The 16,924-nt window shown below is 45.7% G+C and overlaps 2 protein-coding genes across 2 annotated transcripts; one reads left to right on the forward strand and one right to left on the reverse strand.

Moving 5' to 3' along the window:
• L2HGDH (L-2-hydroxyglutarate dehydrogenase) lies at positions 1-11,760 on the reverse strand. Its single transcript, XM_083864074.1, has 10 exons — positions 11,669-11,760; positions 9,661-9,776; positions 8,271-8,422; positions 6,638-6,769; positions 5,902-6,064; positions 5,354-5,388; positions 4,235-4,402; positions 2,768-2,925; positions 1,798-1,929; positions 1-1,085 (listed from the first exon to the last, which is right to left on the reverse strand). Exons 1-10 carry the CDS (start codon positions 11,743-11,745, stop codon positions 890-892), a joined length of 1,329 nt encoding a protein of 442 aa, XP_083720200.1. The 5' UTR covers positions 11,746-11,760; the 3' UTR covers positions 1-889.
• A 101-nt stretch (positions 11,761-11,861) lies between these two features.
• Positions 11,862-16,786, forward strand: DMAC2L (distal membrane arm assembly component 2 like). Its single transcript, XM_083864075.1, has 4 exons — positions 11,862-12,125; positions 13,778-13,986; positions 15,508-15,679; positions 16,080-16,786. The coding sequence occupies exons 1-4, from the start codon at positions 12,034-12,036 to the stop codon at positions 16,192-16,194; spliced, it is 588 nt and encodes a 195-aa protein (XP_083720201.1). The 5' UTR covers positions 11,862-12,033; the 3' UTR covers positions 16,195-16,786.
• The last annotated feature ends 138 nt before the right edge of the window (positions 16,787-16,924 follow it).

Genomic DNA, 16,924 nt, shown 5'->3' on the forward strand with positions numbered 1-16,924 from the left:
CTCAGCTCAGCACTGAATTTATTCCACATCTCTCTCCACACAGACCCCTCCAGGTGTATTTCTGATAAAAATTGGGTCTCAGTGGAGTTCAGAGGAGTCACCAGCATTGGGACCATCAGGGAAAATGGGAAACTTTCCTGACTCATCCCTGTTCAGGCTCCAAGGGAAGCAATATCAAACATGACTCAAGGCAGAGTCTCTGGAGCTTCTCTCCTTTCACATTCCCTGTTCCAAAGACCATTTTTCCCTGGATTGCTCAACTGGCTGGACAAAGATCAGCTCCTTCTGCATTATCAGCATTCAAAGGTGGGAAGAAACCCAAACCCACTGATGAAGTTTCTGATCAGCGCTGATTTCCCAGCTGTAAATTAAATGAAAAATGATTGTTTATATCCATATTTTCATTTCTGCTCCATAAAAAAACAGAGACAGTGATCAGACAGAGTATCTGAATTGCAGATCTAAATTGCCTTGGGTTTGGTAATCCTCTTTAAGCTCATTTTTCTGTGAAGTGCTCTACATTCACGTCCAAGGCTCTGAATATTGTTCTCAACCTCTGATAAAGCCTTTAATTCCATATCAGCAGGGCTTATCCTTCTATTCCATTTACTTCCATGTAATCTAGAGGGCTGCAGACTCCAGCTGAAATGGAATCAGAGCACACACACACACACACACACAGAGTGCCCGTGGCTTTTCACATCCCTCTGAGGAAGCACCGGAGCACAGGAATGCAAAATCCACCTGGAGAATCCCACCACCCGTGGCTGCTCCTGCTCAGCTCCAAACCTGCCACATCCCCAGAGCTGCTTGGGAACACTGCCTGGTGTCCTCCAGGAGCATCCCCAGCTGGGAGAGAGGCAGGAATTCCACGTTCCTTGGGCAGGACTCAGAGCTGGAAGCGGCGCTGGGTCTCGTCGGCGATGGCGGCGGCGATGGCCAGGGAGGAGGTGGCAGCAGGAGATGGAGCGTTCCTGACGTGCAGGATCCTGCTCCCCACGGCCCCAGTGCCTCCATCAAACACAAAGTCATCCACCAGATTGCCCTCACTGTCCAGAGCCTGGGCTCTCACACCAGAGGGACCCCTGAAAAAGCAAGGAGGAGCTCAGCCGGCAGCAGGGAAATGTTGTCGCGAGTGAGAAAATGGATTCCCGTGGGAAGGAGTCCAGGGAGAGGGCAGAGAGTGGAGATAAAGGTTTTTTTGGGAGGTCTCCCCTCTCAGGAGGCAGAGTGGGGGTATCTGAGAGTCATGGGAGCTTTGAGGTTGGAAAAGACCTCCCAGATCATCAAGTCCAACCTCTGACCTTAGAGCTCACCCCATTCTATGGGCAGGGACACCTTCCCCTGTCCCAGGCTGCTCCAAGCCCCAGTGTCCAACCTGGCCTTGGACACTTCCAGGGATCCAGGGGCAGCCACAGCTTCTCTGGGCACCCTGTGCCTCCCCACCCTCCCAGCCAGGAATTCCATCCCAATATCCCACTTAAACCCACCCTCTGGCAGTTTGAGGCCATTCTCCCAAGGCCCTGTAAATAGTCCCTCTCGAACTCTGTGTGTTCTCTTCAAGTACTGCAAGGCCACAGTGAGGTCACCCCAGGCTGAACAATCCCAAAATTCTCAGCCTTTCCTCCCAGCAGAGCTGCTCCATCCCTGTGCTCATCCTGGAGGCTCCAGGATGTCCCAAGCTGGAGGCAGCTCCAAGCTTTGCTATCATATTTTGGTAGAAGAAAGGACTAAACCCCTGCCACGTTTTCTGCTGTTCAAATACGAGATTCCTCAAACAGGAGATGTTTCTCTTACCTGAGAACATCATTGGTGGTGACCTCAGGGATGAACCTCTGCAGCTGCCTCACCTGGGCACTGATGGAAAAGGCTCTGTACAGCTCCCCCAGGCCATAGGACACATTTCTCAGCACCAGCTTCCAGAGCCCACTGCAAGGGGAGAAACAACTGCAGGGAGGGAAAATCTGCCTCAAAATGCACCAGCTGCAGCTGCTGAATGAGGCAGCAAATGCAACTGCAAGGCACGAGCTCCCATTCCCAAAATCAGGAATTACATGATGCTTTGTATTGGAGAAATGAATGTTTGCCCTTCTCTGCTTCAGCAAACCTTGTTCATGGAGCTGTGGCATTGAATTAACTCTGAATTCCAGTCCTGGAAATGTTCCTGGGCAGGGACACCTCCCACTGTCCCAGGCTGCTCCAAGCCTCAATGTCCAGCCTGGCCTTGGACATTTCCAGGGATCCAGGGGCAGCCACAGCAAATCTGGGAATTCCAGCCCAGACAGGAATTCCTTCCCAATCTCCCATCCATCCCTGCCCTCTGGCAGTGGGAAGCCATTCCCTGTGTCCTGTCCCTCCATCCCTTGTCCCCAGTCCCTCTCCAGCTCTCCTGGAGCCCCTTCAGGCCCTGCCAGGGGCTCTGAGCTCTCCCTGGAGCTTCTCCTCTCCAGGGGAACATTCCCAGCTCTCCCAGCACCCTCTGCAGGTATTTAATGATTAAGTTATCACAGTGCACTGGACCAAAACCAAGCCTGGAATGGCTCCACCAGCACCTTCCAATGAACAGCCACATTCCCAGACTGGCTGAGACATGTCCTGGTAGAAAATTCAAATATGAGACCACACCAAGTCAAATGTCTTGGGGAGGCCCAAGACACCAGCACAACTGTCTTTAAACACCCCAAAAACGTGGGAAAAGCAGGATTTGGGGCAGGAATTGGCTTCTATTTCAACAAGAGCACCCAGCAGATACAAAAAGAGGCCTTACCTGTAGGTTACAGCATCTAAAAAGTCTCCAGGGCTGAAGTCCAAGAGTTTGTAGCCCTCTCTCTTAAAGGCCAGCACTGCATTAGGGCCAAGCCAGATGCTGCCATCCATCCTGGGCGTGAAATGGAACCCCAGGAAAGGGAACCGAGGGTTGGGAACCTGGAATGGGGCACAGGAGGGATCAGAGCTCTTTACAAACAGCAAATTTTGCCTTTTTATTTCCAACCACAGCCATAAAGCTCCGAGTCACAGAGCCTCAGAATTGGCTCTGAGCTGGTTTTGCTGTTTGTTAATTGTGCAGTCGTGGCATGTCATTAATTAAAGCACTGGAGAACAGAGCAGGGCCAGGTGAAGCTGAATTTTTTAGGGAAAAGGAAAACAAATAACAGAGGAAAAAAAAGTCCACATGGTTTCTCATGATATAAATCAACCCACAACAAAACCAGTGACACTCTGATGTTACTCACCAGCAGCAATTATACTGCAATAAAACAGAATATAAAATATCAGGAACCCTCACTGTGTGTACAAAACAGCCTGAATTTTGCAGGGCTGGTTAATATTAATAATAAATATCTGCACGTTCTTCTGTTGTTCCTCTCTCCCATCCCAAGACAGGACCCTGAATGATTCCCAGGTGAGATGAGCAATGCCCAGCATTCCAATTTTCCCAAAGATTCAGCATTTAGCAGGCAAAGCTAAACTCATATTCAGAAAATCAGTATTTAAATGTAGAGAATTAGCTAAAATGCTGCCCTAGGAATTCTCTCCACTTGTTCTATAATTACATTTTCTGTCTGGGATTGCTCCTCCTCATCCCATTATTTACCTATATTAGGTGGTAGAAAGGTTGTCCCTTTTTCTCCCACATCTATTTTTTATGACCAAACCAGCAAATTCAAAAATAAGGTCGAGAGGAAAACATCTAAATCTGAGTGTGGGGTGTTAGCACAATAATTAATCAATAATTCATCACAGAATCCCAGAATCACTGAGGTGGGGAAAGTCCCCCAGTGTCACCTGTGAATTTCCTGAGGGTACAGCCAACCCCTTTGTCCAGATTATCACTAAAGAGATTAAACAGGACTGTTATAATTATTTAAATAATAAATAATAATTTGCTGTCATCACTCCCTGACTTTTGAATCCTGCTTACAGATTAATTTTAAAACATACAGAAATAATTTCGAGTTTTCTGCATATGTGGCAATGTGATATTCCATCTTTTCTCTATTAAGAAAAACAAAAACAAAACTAAAATGATAAACAAACCAAACCAACTGGCAATAATTTCCCACTTCCATGTCTCACTCATAAATTAACAAAACCCAAACTGCCCTGTCACAAACCAACTGCATCTCCAGCCACGTCTGCGCATCGCTGTCTGACAGACGGAATTTTCCCCTTTTTCCTGCCTTTCCAGCAGCTCTCAGGACACAGTGTGGGACACAAACCAGGGGGTACATACTGGATAAATGTTTCCTTTCACCAAGTAGGACTTCTCTGGTTTGAGGACCAGGTAATCCCCCCGGAAGGGGACGATGCGGGGCTCGGGGCTGCAGCCGCTGATCTCGGACACGCGGTCGGAGTGAAGCCCTGCACAGGTCAAAATGTGCCCACAGGAGATTTCCTCACCCTGTGGGGAACAAAAAGCACATCAAAATTTAACGTATCTACTAAAAACACCCCACAGGTGTTTATTTAGGTGAGTTACATAAGGCTGTTGGATGATTTTGACCCCACGGGCTGCACGAATTGACGGCGCGCAGATATTTAGCACTGCTAAATATTAAACACTTTGCCATCTAAATAAATAATTTTTAAAAAATTAAAAACTATTATCTATTTATTTAGCTCACAGTAGCTGTTTTTAAATACTTTTCAAGGGCCTCCGCAACTATAGTTTGTTTTTTTTTTTTTCTTCAACTGAAAAATATTTTGAATAAAAATACCGGTATTTGGTGGAAAAATCTTAAACAGATTTTGGAAGTTACGTTTTAAGGAAAGAGAAAAAAATAGGAGAAAAAAAAAAAAAAAAAAAAAAAAAAGCAGCAGAACTAAATTTTAAAACTACCAGAGAGTTTTGAGGTTGTTTTTGTTGCAGATATTCACTCCTGAAGGTGAAGGGGTTACAAGCACAGTTCCTGTCATGCACCTGTTTTATTGAAGAAGTTCTGATGATAAAATGATAATAAAATGATGCTCAAAAGCCTCCTTATCACTTTATGGATGCCAGAGGCCAAAAGTAAACATGAAAATTGGTGTTTGTCACCAAATGAACGAGTCATAAAAGGAATTCTTGGAAACACAAGCATCAGATTGTGCAAATAGAGCAGATAAGGGATGTTAAATATTAGGCAGCAGAAAGTTATAGTTTATTATTTTACATTATTATTATTATTATTAATTAATTTGAGCATCCTCATTGTTAAGAGCTGATTGCAGTTGTTTTATCAAACTGATCATGTTGCTGAACAGCAGCTTTTTAACCTTTATTTTTTTATTTTTTTGGAGATTATTAATCCATCTGAAAAAAAGAAGAGAAGCAGCTTCCTGGAAGGAATTAAAATTTCTTTTTCACTCTTACCTTTTTGCTCCTAACAACAACTGGGTATTTCAGACCTGAAATGGAATTAGACAAGAGAAGGAATTACTAGAACAAGTAACAGGGAACTGACAGAACAAGCAGCTTGTTTACCAGGGAGGAATTTTCCTCTGGAATATCTTCCAAGCTATGGAAGAACTACTGTTGTCATAATTAATATTGTTGGACATTAATGTATTTATTAATTAATGGGGTTTTTATTCTTCTCTGTGTGTGTGCCAGCAAAATCCAACCTCCCTTCAGGACAAGGAAAATCACTATCACAAGAATAAACATGTAAGATTCAGATAAATCTGATGTTAAGAGGAGAGAACAACTTCATTTCTCCATTTTACTCTCATTTTCTTCCATCAGTTTTACATGTTTCAGCTGAAGGCTGACCTGCCTGCAAAAAAAACCCCAAGTGAGTTTGCTGAATACTCTCACTAAGATAATTTTGCCTTTTTTCTCATCCCTAGGAGACAGAAAAATTCAGAAATTTCAGTTAAAACAATTGTGTTTTGAACAAAAAAAAAAAATTCCAGCCTTACCATCTTCACTTCCTGGAGAACTTTCTTTGGCCATCTCCATGTTTGTGACTTCAAAATCAGTCAAGATTGTCCCACCTGCCTCCTGGAAGTCTCTGGCATAGGACTGGGCCACTTGTTTGTAATCCACAATCCCAGTGTAGGGAGAATCAAGGGCCATCAGTCCCTGGAAAGGTTTTAAAGACACAGAGGAAGAGAGAAGGTTGGAATATTTCATCTGGAATATCTGCTGTGCCATGAGAAGGGAGTGCTGCTGTCTCCCCACAGGCTCAGCTGGATCTGGAACATGCCAAGGATGTTTTGGGGAGCAGATCCAAAATGTTTACAGGGAAAATAAAAAAAGATTTAAAAAGATTTTTTTCCAGAAAGTTTCTGTCTGTACCTACAACTACTCCTAATTTACACCAGAGCAAGCTGCCAATGAAACAGCACAGGGAATTCACACCCAGGTTTTCCTTTCAAACAAAGACAAACTAATCAATAACAAATCTGTGTCCCATGAACCCCACACATTCCTCCTGCTGGGAAAATAAACAGGCTGAGAAGTGCTAAATAACAACTACTCCAAACTGCACTGAAATTGGTTTGATCCAAATCCATTTTATGGATGGGAAGGAATTTTCAAGCCTCTTCTGAACTTGAACCTCAAGGCCAGAAAAATAAATCTTTGTGTTCAATTAATGTTTTCACCTGAGGAAACAGCTCCTACAAGATAATTAGAAGGGTGGCAAGGCCTTACCCTGCAGAAGGGCTCCTTCTCCTGGATTTCCTTGGCTCCAATGAGTTTCAGCCCTGGGACGTTGTTCTGCAGCCCCCTCTCATACAGAGCTTTGAGCCTTGGAATTTCATCCTGTTCCACAGCCACAATCAGCTTTGGGAAAGGAAAAAAAGGCACAGCAGTGAGCAAAACAGAGCCAGGGCAGGTGTGGCATCAAGCTCAAGCAGTAGTGATGAGTGAACAATGGTGAGAAATGGTTGGTGCCATTAATTGCACAAAATTCTGTTGCTGAGGAAGCACTAACATATCATAGAGAATTAAAAAATAAATGTTAAACTGTAGTTTGAGTTGCTATCAATTGACAATATTTGCCAGAAGCACCCTGAGACTCCAAGTCTGCATGTGAAAGAAGAGAATATGAATTTACAGAACCACTGGGATGCTTTTAGATGTAAAACTGAACTCAACCCAAGATATACAAACCTCAAACAGTCTTGATAAGAGAGTAAGGACATGGTCTGAGTGGAATTGTACCAGTGTCACTACATTTAAACAAGGAGTCTGTTCACAGTGACCACAAGTCCCCAAGTGTCACATCCACAGAGCTTTTAAATCCCTCCAGGGATGGGGATTCCAACCCTGGGCAGCTCTACCAGGGCTGGACAAACCTTTCCAGGAAGGAATTTTCCATCATGTCCAATCTAAACCTCCCCTGGCCCAGCCTGAGGCCGTTCCCTCTCCTCCTGTCCCTGTTCCCTGGGAGCAGAGTCTCCCCTGGCTGTCCCCTCCTGTCAAGGACTTGGGCAGAGCCACAAGGTCCCCCCTGAGTCTCCTTTTCTCCAGGCTCAGCCCCTTTCCAGCTCCCTCAGCCTCTCCTGGTGCTCCAGACCCTTCCCCCAGCTCTGTTCCCTTCTGGGGACACACTCCAGCCCCTCCATGTGGCTTTGCTGTGAGGAGTCCAGAGCTGTCCCCAGGACTGGAGGTGGCCCAGCAGTGCCAGCACGGGGGACAGGCAGTGTCCTGCTCCTGCTGCCAGCCTGCTGTTGGTACAAAACACACAAATTCAGAGTCCCCCAGGCTCCAGCTGATCCCTCCAGGACAGGAGCTTGGAGCAGGCTGTCCCCTTGGTGTGCTGCTGCACGGATCCACAGTGCCACCCTGTGCCCAGCCTGGCAGCACAGGGAGCAACAGACCAGACAGAAATTCAAATTTATCCCTCAGGGCTAAAACCTCGGGGTTAGGATAAAGAGATCTGTAGGAACAGCAGCTCAATGCCCAGTAGGAGCTGGAAAACCTGAATGGAGTGTTAGGAATAACTGGGAAATGGATACAGAACTCTGTTTCACTGGGTCTGACCACACCTGGAATGCTTTGCCCAGTCCTGGTTCTCACCTTGCACCAAAGATACATTGAATTAAAAATGGGTGGGGAGAGTCATGAAAAACCTCCTCTCAACCTGAGACTCATCAGCAGGAAGGGATGATTTGGGGGCAGGAGGGGATTATGTACATTATCCCCATTTCTGTATAAAATCATGTGTAACTTGGGAGAGTGTGGAGAAAATCCATGACCAGGCTTATGCCACGTGTTGTAACCCACATTCCACAGCTTCAGTTTCCAAGGGTAAAATGCAGGGAATGAGGAATTCCTGTACCTTCCCACACTGCTTGTAGGGAATTCCCTTCTGGTCACAGTATTTGTAGCAGAGAGCTGCCCCCTGCACACAGAGCTTGGCCTTCAGGGAGCCTGGGGTGTAGTAAATCCCACTGTGGATCACTCCACTGTTGTGTCCACTCTGGTGATGGGCTGAAAGGAAAGAAAAATACACTGTTAGAACACATTTGTTCCCACTTAATCACTTCAGCTGTCAGAAAAATGAGTTAATTGAGGTCCTGCCTTAAATCTGCATAGTGAGAGATGATCAAGGGAGAGAACTGCAAAATTAATTCCTCCCCTGGACTCAAAAGGTTAGAGAAACACTGACACAGCCAGCCCTGGTTAATGATAATCCATCCCAGCCTGCATTGTGTTGGATCAACAGTGAAAAAAAACCCTTAAAACCAAAAGTTTTTCCTTCAAGAACAAGCCAATCAATGAAAATGTTTTACAGGCTAGAATTAGTCTTAAAAAAATGCAATTTTTACAATGAAATGCATCTCTTAAGGCCTCATCTAACAGTATCTGTGCCATCCACAATTCCTTTGGACATGCCAGCAGGCCTGGGAGGATTTTTGAGTATTTGTGGATTAGGTTGCTATTTCCTCTTTGCAAACAGATAAAACAGAGGTGAAAAAACACCACAAACATTTTTACTGAAGTAATTTGGTCAGGTCCTTCTCCCTCTTAAGGTGTGGATGCCCAAAGGTCATCCCTGCTTGGCACTCACCCAGCTGTAAAGGACTTTGTGTGGGTCTTGGGGATGAAAAGTCATTTTTTATCAGTCATGGAACATCTCAAGAGCAATTTACAGCCTGGCTGATTGAGATATTTAAGAGATTTTGGGCTCACAGGTCCTGTTTGGAGTTAATCACTGCTGTCTATCCCTTGGGATTCCTCCAGCTCCATGCAGGACCTGCCTGTCCCCTTCCACTACTCCTTATCCAGGTTATTCACCCTCCTGCTCCTCTCTGCTGACATTCCCATGGGAGTGGTGAGTCCCACACAGCTCAGCAGCAACACTTGGGCTTTTTTAACATAAAACTCCCCAATCTGAAGTCCCAGCAGAGAAGCCCAGACTGACGACAACTCTGTTTCTCTGCTGAAGGACACGGGAGAAGGATGGAAGAAATTCCCTGGTGGGGGAGAGTCATCACAGGATATCCCAGGATGGTTTGGGACGGAAGAAGGGACTTTACAGATCACTCCATTCCACTATCCCAGGCTGCTCCAAGCCAGCCTGGAAACACATCCAGGATGGGAAATTCACCACCCACCCCAACACCAAGTGCAGGCACTCCCCCAAAGGCTGCTCCCCGCACACGGATCTCCATCTCCGAGGCTCTGGCAGCTCCCCCCGGTGTCCCTGTGGCTGTCCCGGCCCGTACCCGGCTCCTGCTCCTTCTCCAGCACGGCGAAGGCCAGCGAGGGATGGCGCAGGATGAGCTCCCGGGCCGCCGCCAGCCCCACGATCCCCGCGCCCACCACGGCCACGTCAAAGGACCTGCGGGGACACAACACGGCACTGAGTGAGGCCTGGGAACCGCATAGGGGGTCAGGGATAGGGGAAAAGGGGAAAGGGTAGGGATAGGGGATGTAGGGAATAGCGGGGAGAGGGGATATAAAGGAAGGGGATATAAGGAATAAAGGGAGAGGGAAACGGGATAGAGGAAAGGGGATGGGGGTGATTAATAATGTAAAGGGGGAAAGGATGGGGAAAACACATAAAGGATATAGGGGAAGTGGCTATAGAGAATACAAAAGTGATTATAGAGAATATAGGAGAAATGATTATACAGAATATAGGGGATATAGGAGAGAGGAAAAAGGGATAGCAGTAATTAATAATGTAAAGGGGAAAAAGATTGAGACAGCACATAAAGGATATAGGGGAAGTGGTTATAGAGAATACAGAAGTGATTATAGAGAATACAGGGGATATAGCAGAGAGGAAAAGGGGATAGGGATAATTAATAATGTAAAGGGGAAAAGGATGGGGACAGTACATAAAGGATATAGGGGAAGTGGCTATAGAGAATACAGAAGTGATTATAGAGAATACAGGGGATACAGGAGAGAGGGAAAGGGGATGGGGTGATCAATAACGTAAAGGGGGAAAGGATGGGGATAGCACAAAGGATATAGCAGAAGTGGCTATAGAGAATACAGAAGTGATTATAGAGAATACAGGGAATATAGGAGAGAGGAAAGGGGGACAGGGATAATTAATAATGTAAAGGGGAAAATGATTGGTATAGCAGATAAAGGATATAGGGGAAGTGGCTATAGAGAATACAGAAGTGATTATAGAGAATATGGGGGATATAGGAGAGAGGAAAAGGGGATAGGGGTGATTAATAGCGTAAAGCGGGAAAGGATTGGTATAACAGATAAAGGATACAGGGGAAGTGACTATAGAGAATATAGAAGTGACTATAGAGATTATAGGAGATATAGCAGAGAGGAAAAGGGGATAGGGGTGATTAATAATGTAAAGGGAAAAAGGATTGGGATAGCAGATAGAGGATGTAGGGGAAGTGACCATATAGAGAATATAGAAGTGACTATAGAGAATATAGGAGAAGTGATTATACAGAATGTGGGGGATATAGGAGAGAGGAAAAGGCAGTAGCGGTGATTAATAATGTAAAGGGGGAAAGGATAGGGAAAGAACATAAAGGATATAGGGAAAGTGGCTATAGAGAATATAGAAGCGATTATAGAGAATATGGGGGATATAGCAGAGAGGAAATGGGGATGGGGTGATTAATAATGTAAAGGGGAAGAGGACTGGGATAGCTAGATAGGGGATGTAGTGGAAGTGACTATAGAGAATATAGAAGTGACTATAGAGAATATAGGGGATACAGCAGAGAGGAAAAGGGATGGGGGTGATTGATAATGTAAAGGGGAAAAGGATTGGGACAGCAGATAGAGGATGCAGGGGAAGTGATTATAGAGAATACAGAAGTGATTATAGGCAATACAGGAGATATAGCAGAGAGGAAAAGGAGATGGCAGTGATTAATAATGTAAAGGGGAAAAGGATTGGGACAGCACATAAAGGATATAGGGAAGTGGCTATAGAGAATATAGGATAAGTGATTATACAGAATATAGGGGATATGGGAGAGAGGAGAAGGGGATGGGGAAAGGTGATATAGCAAACATAGAGGATATAGGAAAGAGGAACAGGGGAAAAGGAAAAAGACAGGGAAAAACGACCCAGAAAGAGAGAGGGGAGGTGGATGAGCAGGGGTAAGGAGAGAGGGGAAGGGCTGAGGGGAAGGGACAGCGGACAGGAATAAGGTTACAGCTGGGGACCAGACGAGGGGAACAGACAGAGCGAGGCGAGGTTCGGGCGCTCCGGGGCCCCAGCTGTGTCTCCGGCCCCACCTGTGTCTCCGGGCCTGGAGCCGCCACAGCGCCCCGAACCCGCCCGGGCCCGCGCGGGCCGCCAGCGCCGCCGCCATCTTGGGGGCGGGGGGAGCGCCGGGCCACCTCCTCCTCTCCTCCTCATCCTGCTTTCCTCCTCCTCCTGTTCTCCCCTCCTCCTGTCCTCCTGCTGCCCCTGCCCCTCCTGCCGCGCTCCGCCGGGCGAGGTTGTGCCGCTGGGTGCCGGGGGCGGTGCCGGCTCCCCGCCGGGCCGACAGCCCCGCTCAGGCCTTGCCGGGAAGGCCCCGCACGGCCTTCCCCTGTTCCTGCTCCTGCCTCTGCTCCAAATAACAGCTCCTTTCCCCTCTCCCGCCCGCGAGAAGGTGATGATGGCGCTGGGAACGCTCCTGAGGAAGCCGCCGCTGCCGCCGGGCAGTTGTAGATCCTTCTGGGGATGGCTGAATGCCGTGTTCAACAAGTAAGAGTGAGTCGCTGGTTAATAATTAACTTTCAGATCCTTCAAATTCTCTGCGCGGTACGTGAAGCAGAACAGCCGAGTCCCTACGCTGCAGAAAACGTTTTGTGTCATTAATGCTCCTCTTTCACCCCAGACTGTGTGTTGGTTGTTGTTAAGGGTTATTCCGTGTCCGTTCCCATTGCAAAGCCGTGACCTTCCCTGCAATGGCCAAGGCAAGCTGCCCAAATGGATCCCAGCCCTAAATCCTGGGCTTATTTCACCCCCAGACTCAATCAGTAGCTCAGTTGTCTTTCCTTATAGACATGGAAGGAAACAGTTAAATCCACTTGTATTTGTATTCTTTTTTTTTTGCCAAAAAGCATCTCCCACTTGAGTTAAAAAGCCTCATGCCAGACTGAGCGTTGCACAATCCAGAAATTACCCGTCAACCATTTCTAATAAATCATATCCTTCCTTCTCTGACTGTGCACAAAACCAGGTATTTGCTGTGAAATGTTATTATTATTACCCATTATTATTGCTCCTTCAGCCTCTGGCTTTATTTTCCCCATGAAATAAAAGCAGGGGAGCACCTGCAGTGAGTCACATCCAGGTCTAGCCAGAATGCAGAAATGAGGGAGAAAGGGGGAGAAGGTTGGGATTTCCTTTCACACTCCTGTGAGAAATGGATTTGTAGAGGATTCTCCAAGCCTGACTGAAAGCTCACATACATCTGTCTGCAAACTCTGGGATAAGGTGTGCAGACTTGGAAAGGCCATGGAGGAATAGAGAAGACATTGAGAGAGAAATTGAACTGGGAACGAGTTTCAAAGGATGGCCTTGCAAACAGAGCAGGTATTTTGGAGAGCTAGAACTGTGAAAGATGGATTGTAGCAAGACATGGGGTGAAATAATTTACAATTTACATGGGGTAAAAAAATCAGTGATTGGTGGTAGAAGTATTAGCAGCAGGTAGAAGTATTAGCAGCAGGTGTGGCAAAAGCTAATAGGCTGAAAAACATTTATAAAGTTTTGTAACAAAGAAATAGATTGATGATAGTGATGCCTTGGGAAGGGAGACCTGAAACAGAGACTGGACAGAGCTGGAGGATAAAGGAGATATTTATTAAAAGGCCTCTTAAAATACACCTTGGACAGGATAAGAGCCTGGCCAGGGCTACACCCAAGGTGGACCCAAAATAGTCACAAAATGGACACAAAATGGACAAACGGTCACGAAATCTTACATTTTTATAAGTTTGGGTCCATTTGCACCTTGGGGTTGAATTGTCCAATCCCAGCCCAGGTGGTGCAGTCCCATCCTTCTTGTTTTCTCCCTCCAGCCCAGCCTTGGTTGTGCTCTTGGGCCTGAACACTTGTCCCAGTTGTCCTTGGTGTGCAGCAGGAAAAGGATTTGTTTTGTGTCCCTGCTGTGTGCAGAGCTGAGTGACACTGACTGTGAGCTCAGAGCTGCCCCCCTGGCCACCACAGACACATCAAATACACCAAAGCTCAAACCGAAGGCATCAACAGAATGGTGTTAAGTTTTACACTTGTAATGAGACTGAAAATGGAATAAGCTCTTTACAGACAGCTCTTAGCTGCTCTGGGTGTGTGTAGCTGTGTTACAAACACCCCTGAGGGCTCTCTCTCTCTCTCTCTGTGTCCCACAGGGTGGACCACGAGCGGATCCAGGCGGTGGGTCCCGACCGCGCGGCCTCGGAGTGGCTGCTGCGCTGCGGGGCCCTGGTGCGCTTCCAGGGCTCGCCCAAGTGGCAGCAGGACTACAACGGGCTCCCCACGGGGCCCCTGGGCAGGTACAAGATCGAGGCCATCAACGCCACCGACGCCTGCATCATGTACAGGGGCTTTGACTACCTGGGTATGTACACACAGGGATGGTTCGTGGTTTTAATTGTCTCAAAATATTATGTATTCACTTTTGCAAATGAATCGTGACAATTTTGATATAATTCGTAATCACTTTTGTAGCCCTCGTTTCATGCCTGACATGTTTTGGTTTCTGAAATTCCTTTCCCAGGGAATTTTTTGTAAACAAGAGATGTGTTTTTGTAAGGGCAAATTTGTTTACATTTTTTTCCCTAGGAGGGACTTCTCCTTGCTGTCCCTCTGCTCTGACCAATGTGAGTGAAGAGGTTTGTCTTTGTGTCACCAACCAAACTGATCTGTGTAGAATTGTATAAAAGGGAGACACATCCCAAAAATAAAGGAGTCATTTTCAGCCTTCTCAAGTTGGAATCTTTGTGTCATTGTGGTTAACTAAAGCATCACACTTCTAACTATTTGTAATAATTTTTAACTATAATGAGTGATTTGTAATCACTTTAAACTATTTTTGATACAGTGTAACTTGTCAGCTTTGGTAGCCAATGCTCTAACACTGCATACCTTATGTACAATGTTATGTAACATTACTATCTATATATCACTGCCTATACTATCTATATAAGTAACATTAAAGAAACCACACAAATAACATTAAAAAATATATAAAGAGGATTTTTGCCACTGACCCTTTGCCTATCAATAAATCCCCATTTGCTGTTGTAAAAAAATAACATACACATTATAAAGAAATAATATATACATTATAAGAAAATCACATAAATCAGTGTACAGCTGGCTATGGTTAAAACTAAACTTAAAAAAAAAAAAAGTAAAGCTCATTTCTCACAAAAATATGAAAAATGGTGCCATTTTCTCCTTCCTTAGCAAGATACTCATAAATCATTTGTGGTTTTTCTCCTCCTTTACAAATATTTATCAGTCCCTAAGACTTTGGGAACTTCAGCTTTTACCTGAAGTGGCTGCAGCACTAAGGAGGTGTCACAAATTTCAATGAGTTTGTTACAAAAAGCACTCTAAATATTATTATTCTTCTGCACCAAGGGATGATTTTGGTGTCTCTGAAGTCGTTATTCTGCTCATTCTCCAGGCATTTGTGATGTCTTTAAAAAGATAAATAAAAAACTTTCTTAAATATCTTATTTTTAAGAGATTAAATAAGTGGTTTAGGTGATCTTTAAATAACAGAAACCAAAATGGGAACAGGTTGTTTTATTTTTTCATAGCAAGGGACCCTGAATTTCTGGCATTAGCACTTTTAAATGTCAGAGTCATTGTTCATTTCCCAAAATTGTGTAGGTTTTTTATTACTTGCCCATTTCAAAGCTCTTGAAATCTTACCAAAATGATTCAAATCCTGAGTTTTTCCTAAATCTGAAGTACCACAGAGGCACTTTGGAGATTCAGAGGTGTGTGTTACTGTATAAAGGAATGTGTTGCTGGCTGTTTTTAGGGGCAGTTATTAAACTGAAAACAGAACAAGCAGCACAGGCTGGTGGTTGAATTGTGCAGCAAATCCTCCCTGTTGCCTTTGCAGACGGGCTGGAGCACGTCACAGACATCAAACTGGAGAAGTGCATGTACATCCAGGACGAGTGTCTGCAGAGGCTCAGCGAGACCAGCACCCTGCAGAGGAGTCTGCAGCAGCTGAAGATCATCTCCTGTGGGAATGTCACCGACAAAGGCATCCTTGCACTCCACAAGCTGAAGTATGTGAGGTCTGGGGGCTTCCAGAGCCCCCTGCTATGGGCTCTCTGGGATTGCTGGGTGGGACAGTCCTCTCTGTCTCAAACCTAAAGGGCTGTGGTTAGGCTCAAGGATAAGTAATTAATGATCAATAATTAATGTTCCTGACCCCTCTCCTGCAGCAGCTCTGTGTCCTGTAGCTTTCTGTGCTTCCTCCACCTCTCGTGCCTCAGGGTGTGGGACAGACCTGGGATGCTCTTGGATGCTGCAGCTAAAAACCCCAAGCCCCCACTGCAGAAACAAACTTCCGGTAGAACCAGTCACCCTTTAAAAGACTCAAAACAACTGCAGTAGAAGAATTCCTTCAATTTCTCTGTCAGCAGTTCAATGATAGTTGCTCATTTTCTTTTTAAATATTTACAGGAACCTGGAATATTTGTACCTGAGTGACCTTCCTGGGATCAGAGAGAAAGAAACGACCTTCCGTGTCCTTCAGCAGGCGCTGCCCAACCTGCAGCTGGAGCTGGATTTGGAATAAACACAGCAGCAGTAACTGAGATGTGATTTCCTAGGATTTCTCTTAGGTTGCATAAATGAAGTTGTAGACACTGCTGTATTTCCAGTATGGAAATAAGCTCAGCTCTCCCAGTGCAGCCTCAAAGGTGTTTGTGACCTTTTAAGAAATCATGCAATTAAGTTTTATTAAGCTTAAACAACAGACAAGGCAGGCCTCTGCATGTAGGCATCTGTTTCCTGTTTTTCTGGGAAGCTCTGAATACCTCAGTTGAAGTTCTCAGTATTTTATTGCACAGAAGCAAAGTGGCACTGGGGAGAATGTCAGTGCATGGTGCTGGTGCTGTTCCCTCTGGGAGAATCTCACCCAGTGTGTGGGTGCTGATTTAATAAAAGAGGTTGTGGGTCCTTTTTGTGTTCTTCACACTCTGAGTTTTGTCTGGTTTAAGGATCTGCAGGCAGGCAGGGTCACCCCTCGGGAGCCCTGAGCTGTTTGTGGAGCAGCAGCAGCTCTTGGACAGGTGTTTGCTGTGTGCTGCCGTGGGCCACAGCACTTCTGTGAGCTCTGCAGTTGCATCCTCATCCCTCCTGATAAATAAAAGCCATGGAGAATTGTTGAGGTTGGAAAAGTCTTCTGAGATCATGGAGTCCAAATGTTCCCCCAGCACTGCCAAGGCTACCCCTGACCCGTGTCCCCAAGTACCACCACATCCACATGGGTTTTAAATCCCTCCAGGGATGGTCCAGCACTGCCC

The sequence above is a fragment of the Zosterops lateralis genome, assembly GCF_965231275.1.
Source record: "Zosterops lateralis genome assembly, chromosome: 6".
In the NCBI taxonomy this organism is placed as follows: domain Eukaryota; kingdom Metazoa; phylum Chordata; class Aves; order Passeriformes; family Zosteropidae; genus Zosterops; species Zosterops lateralis.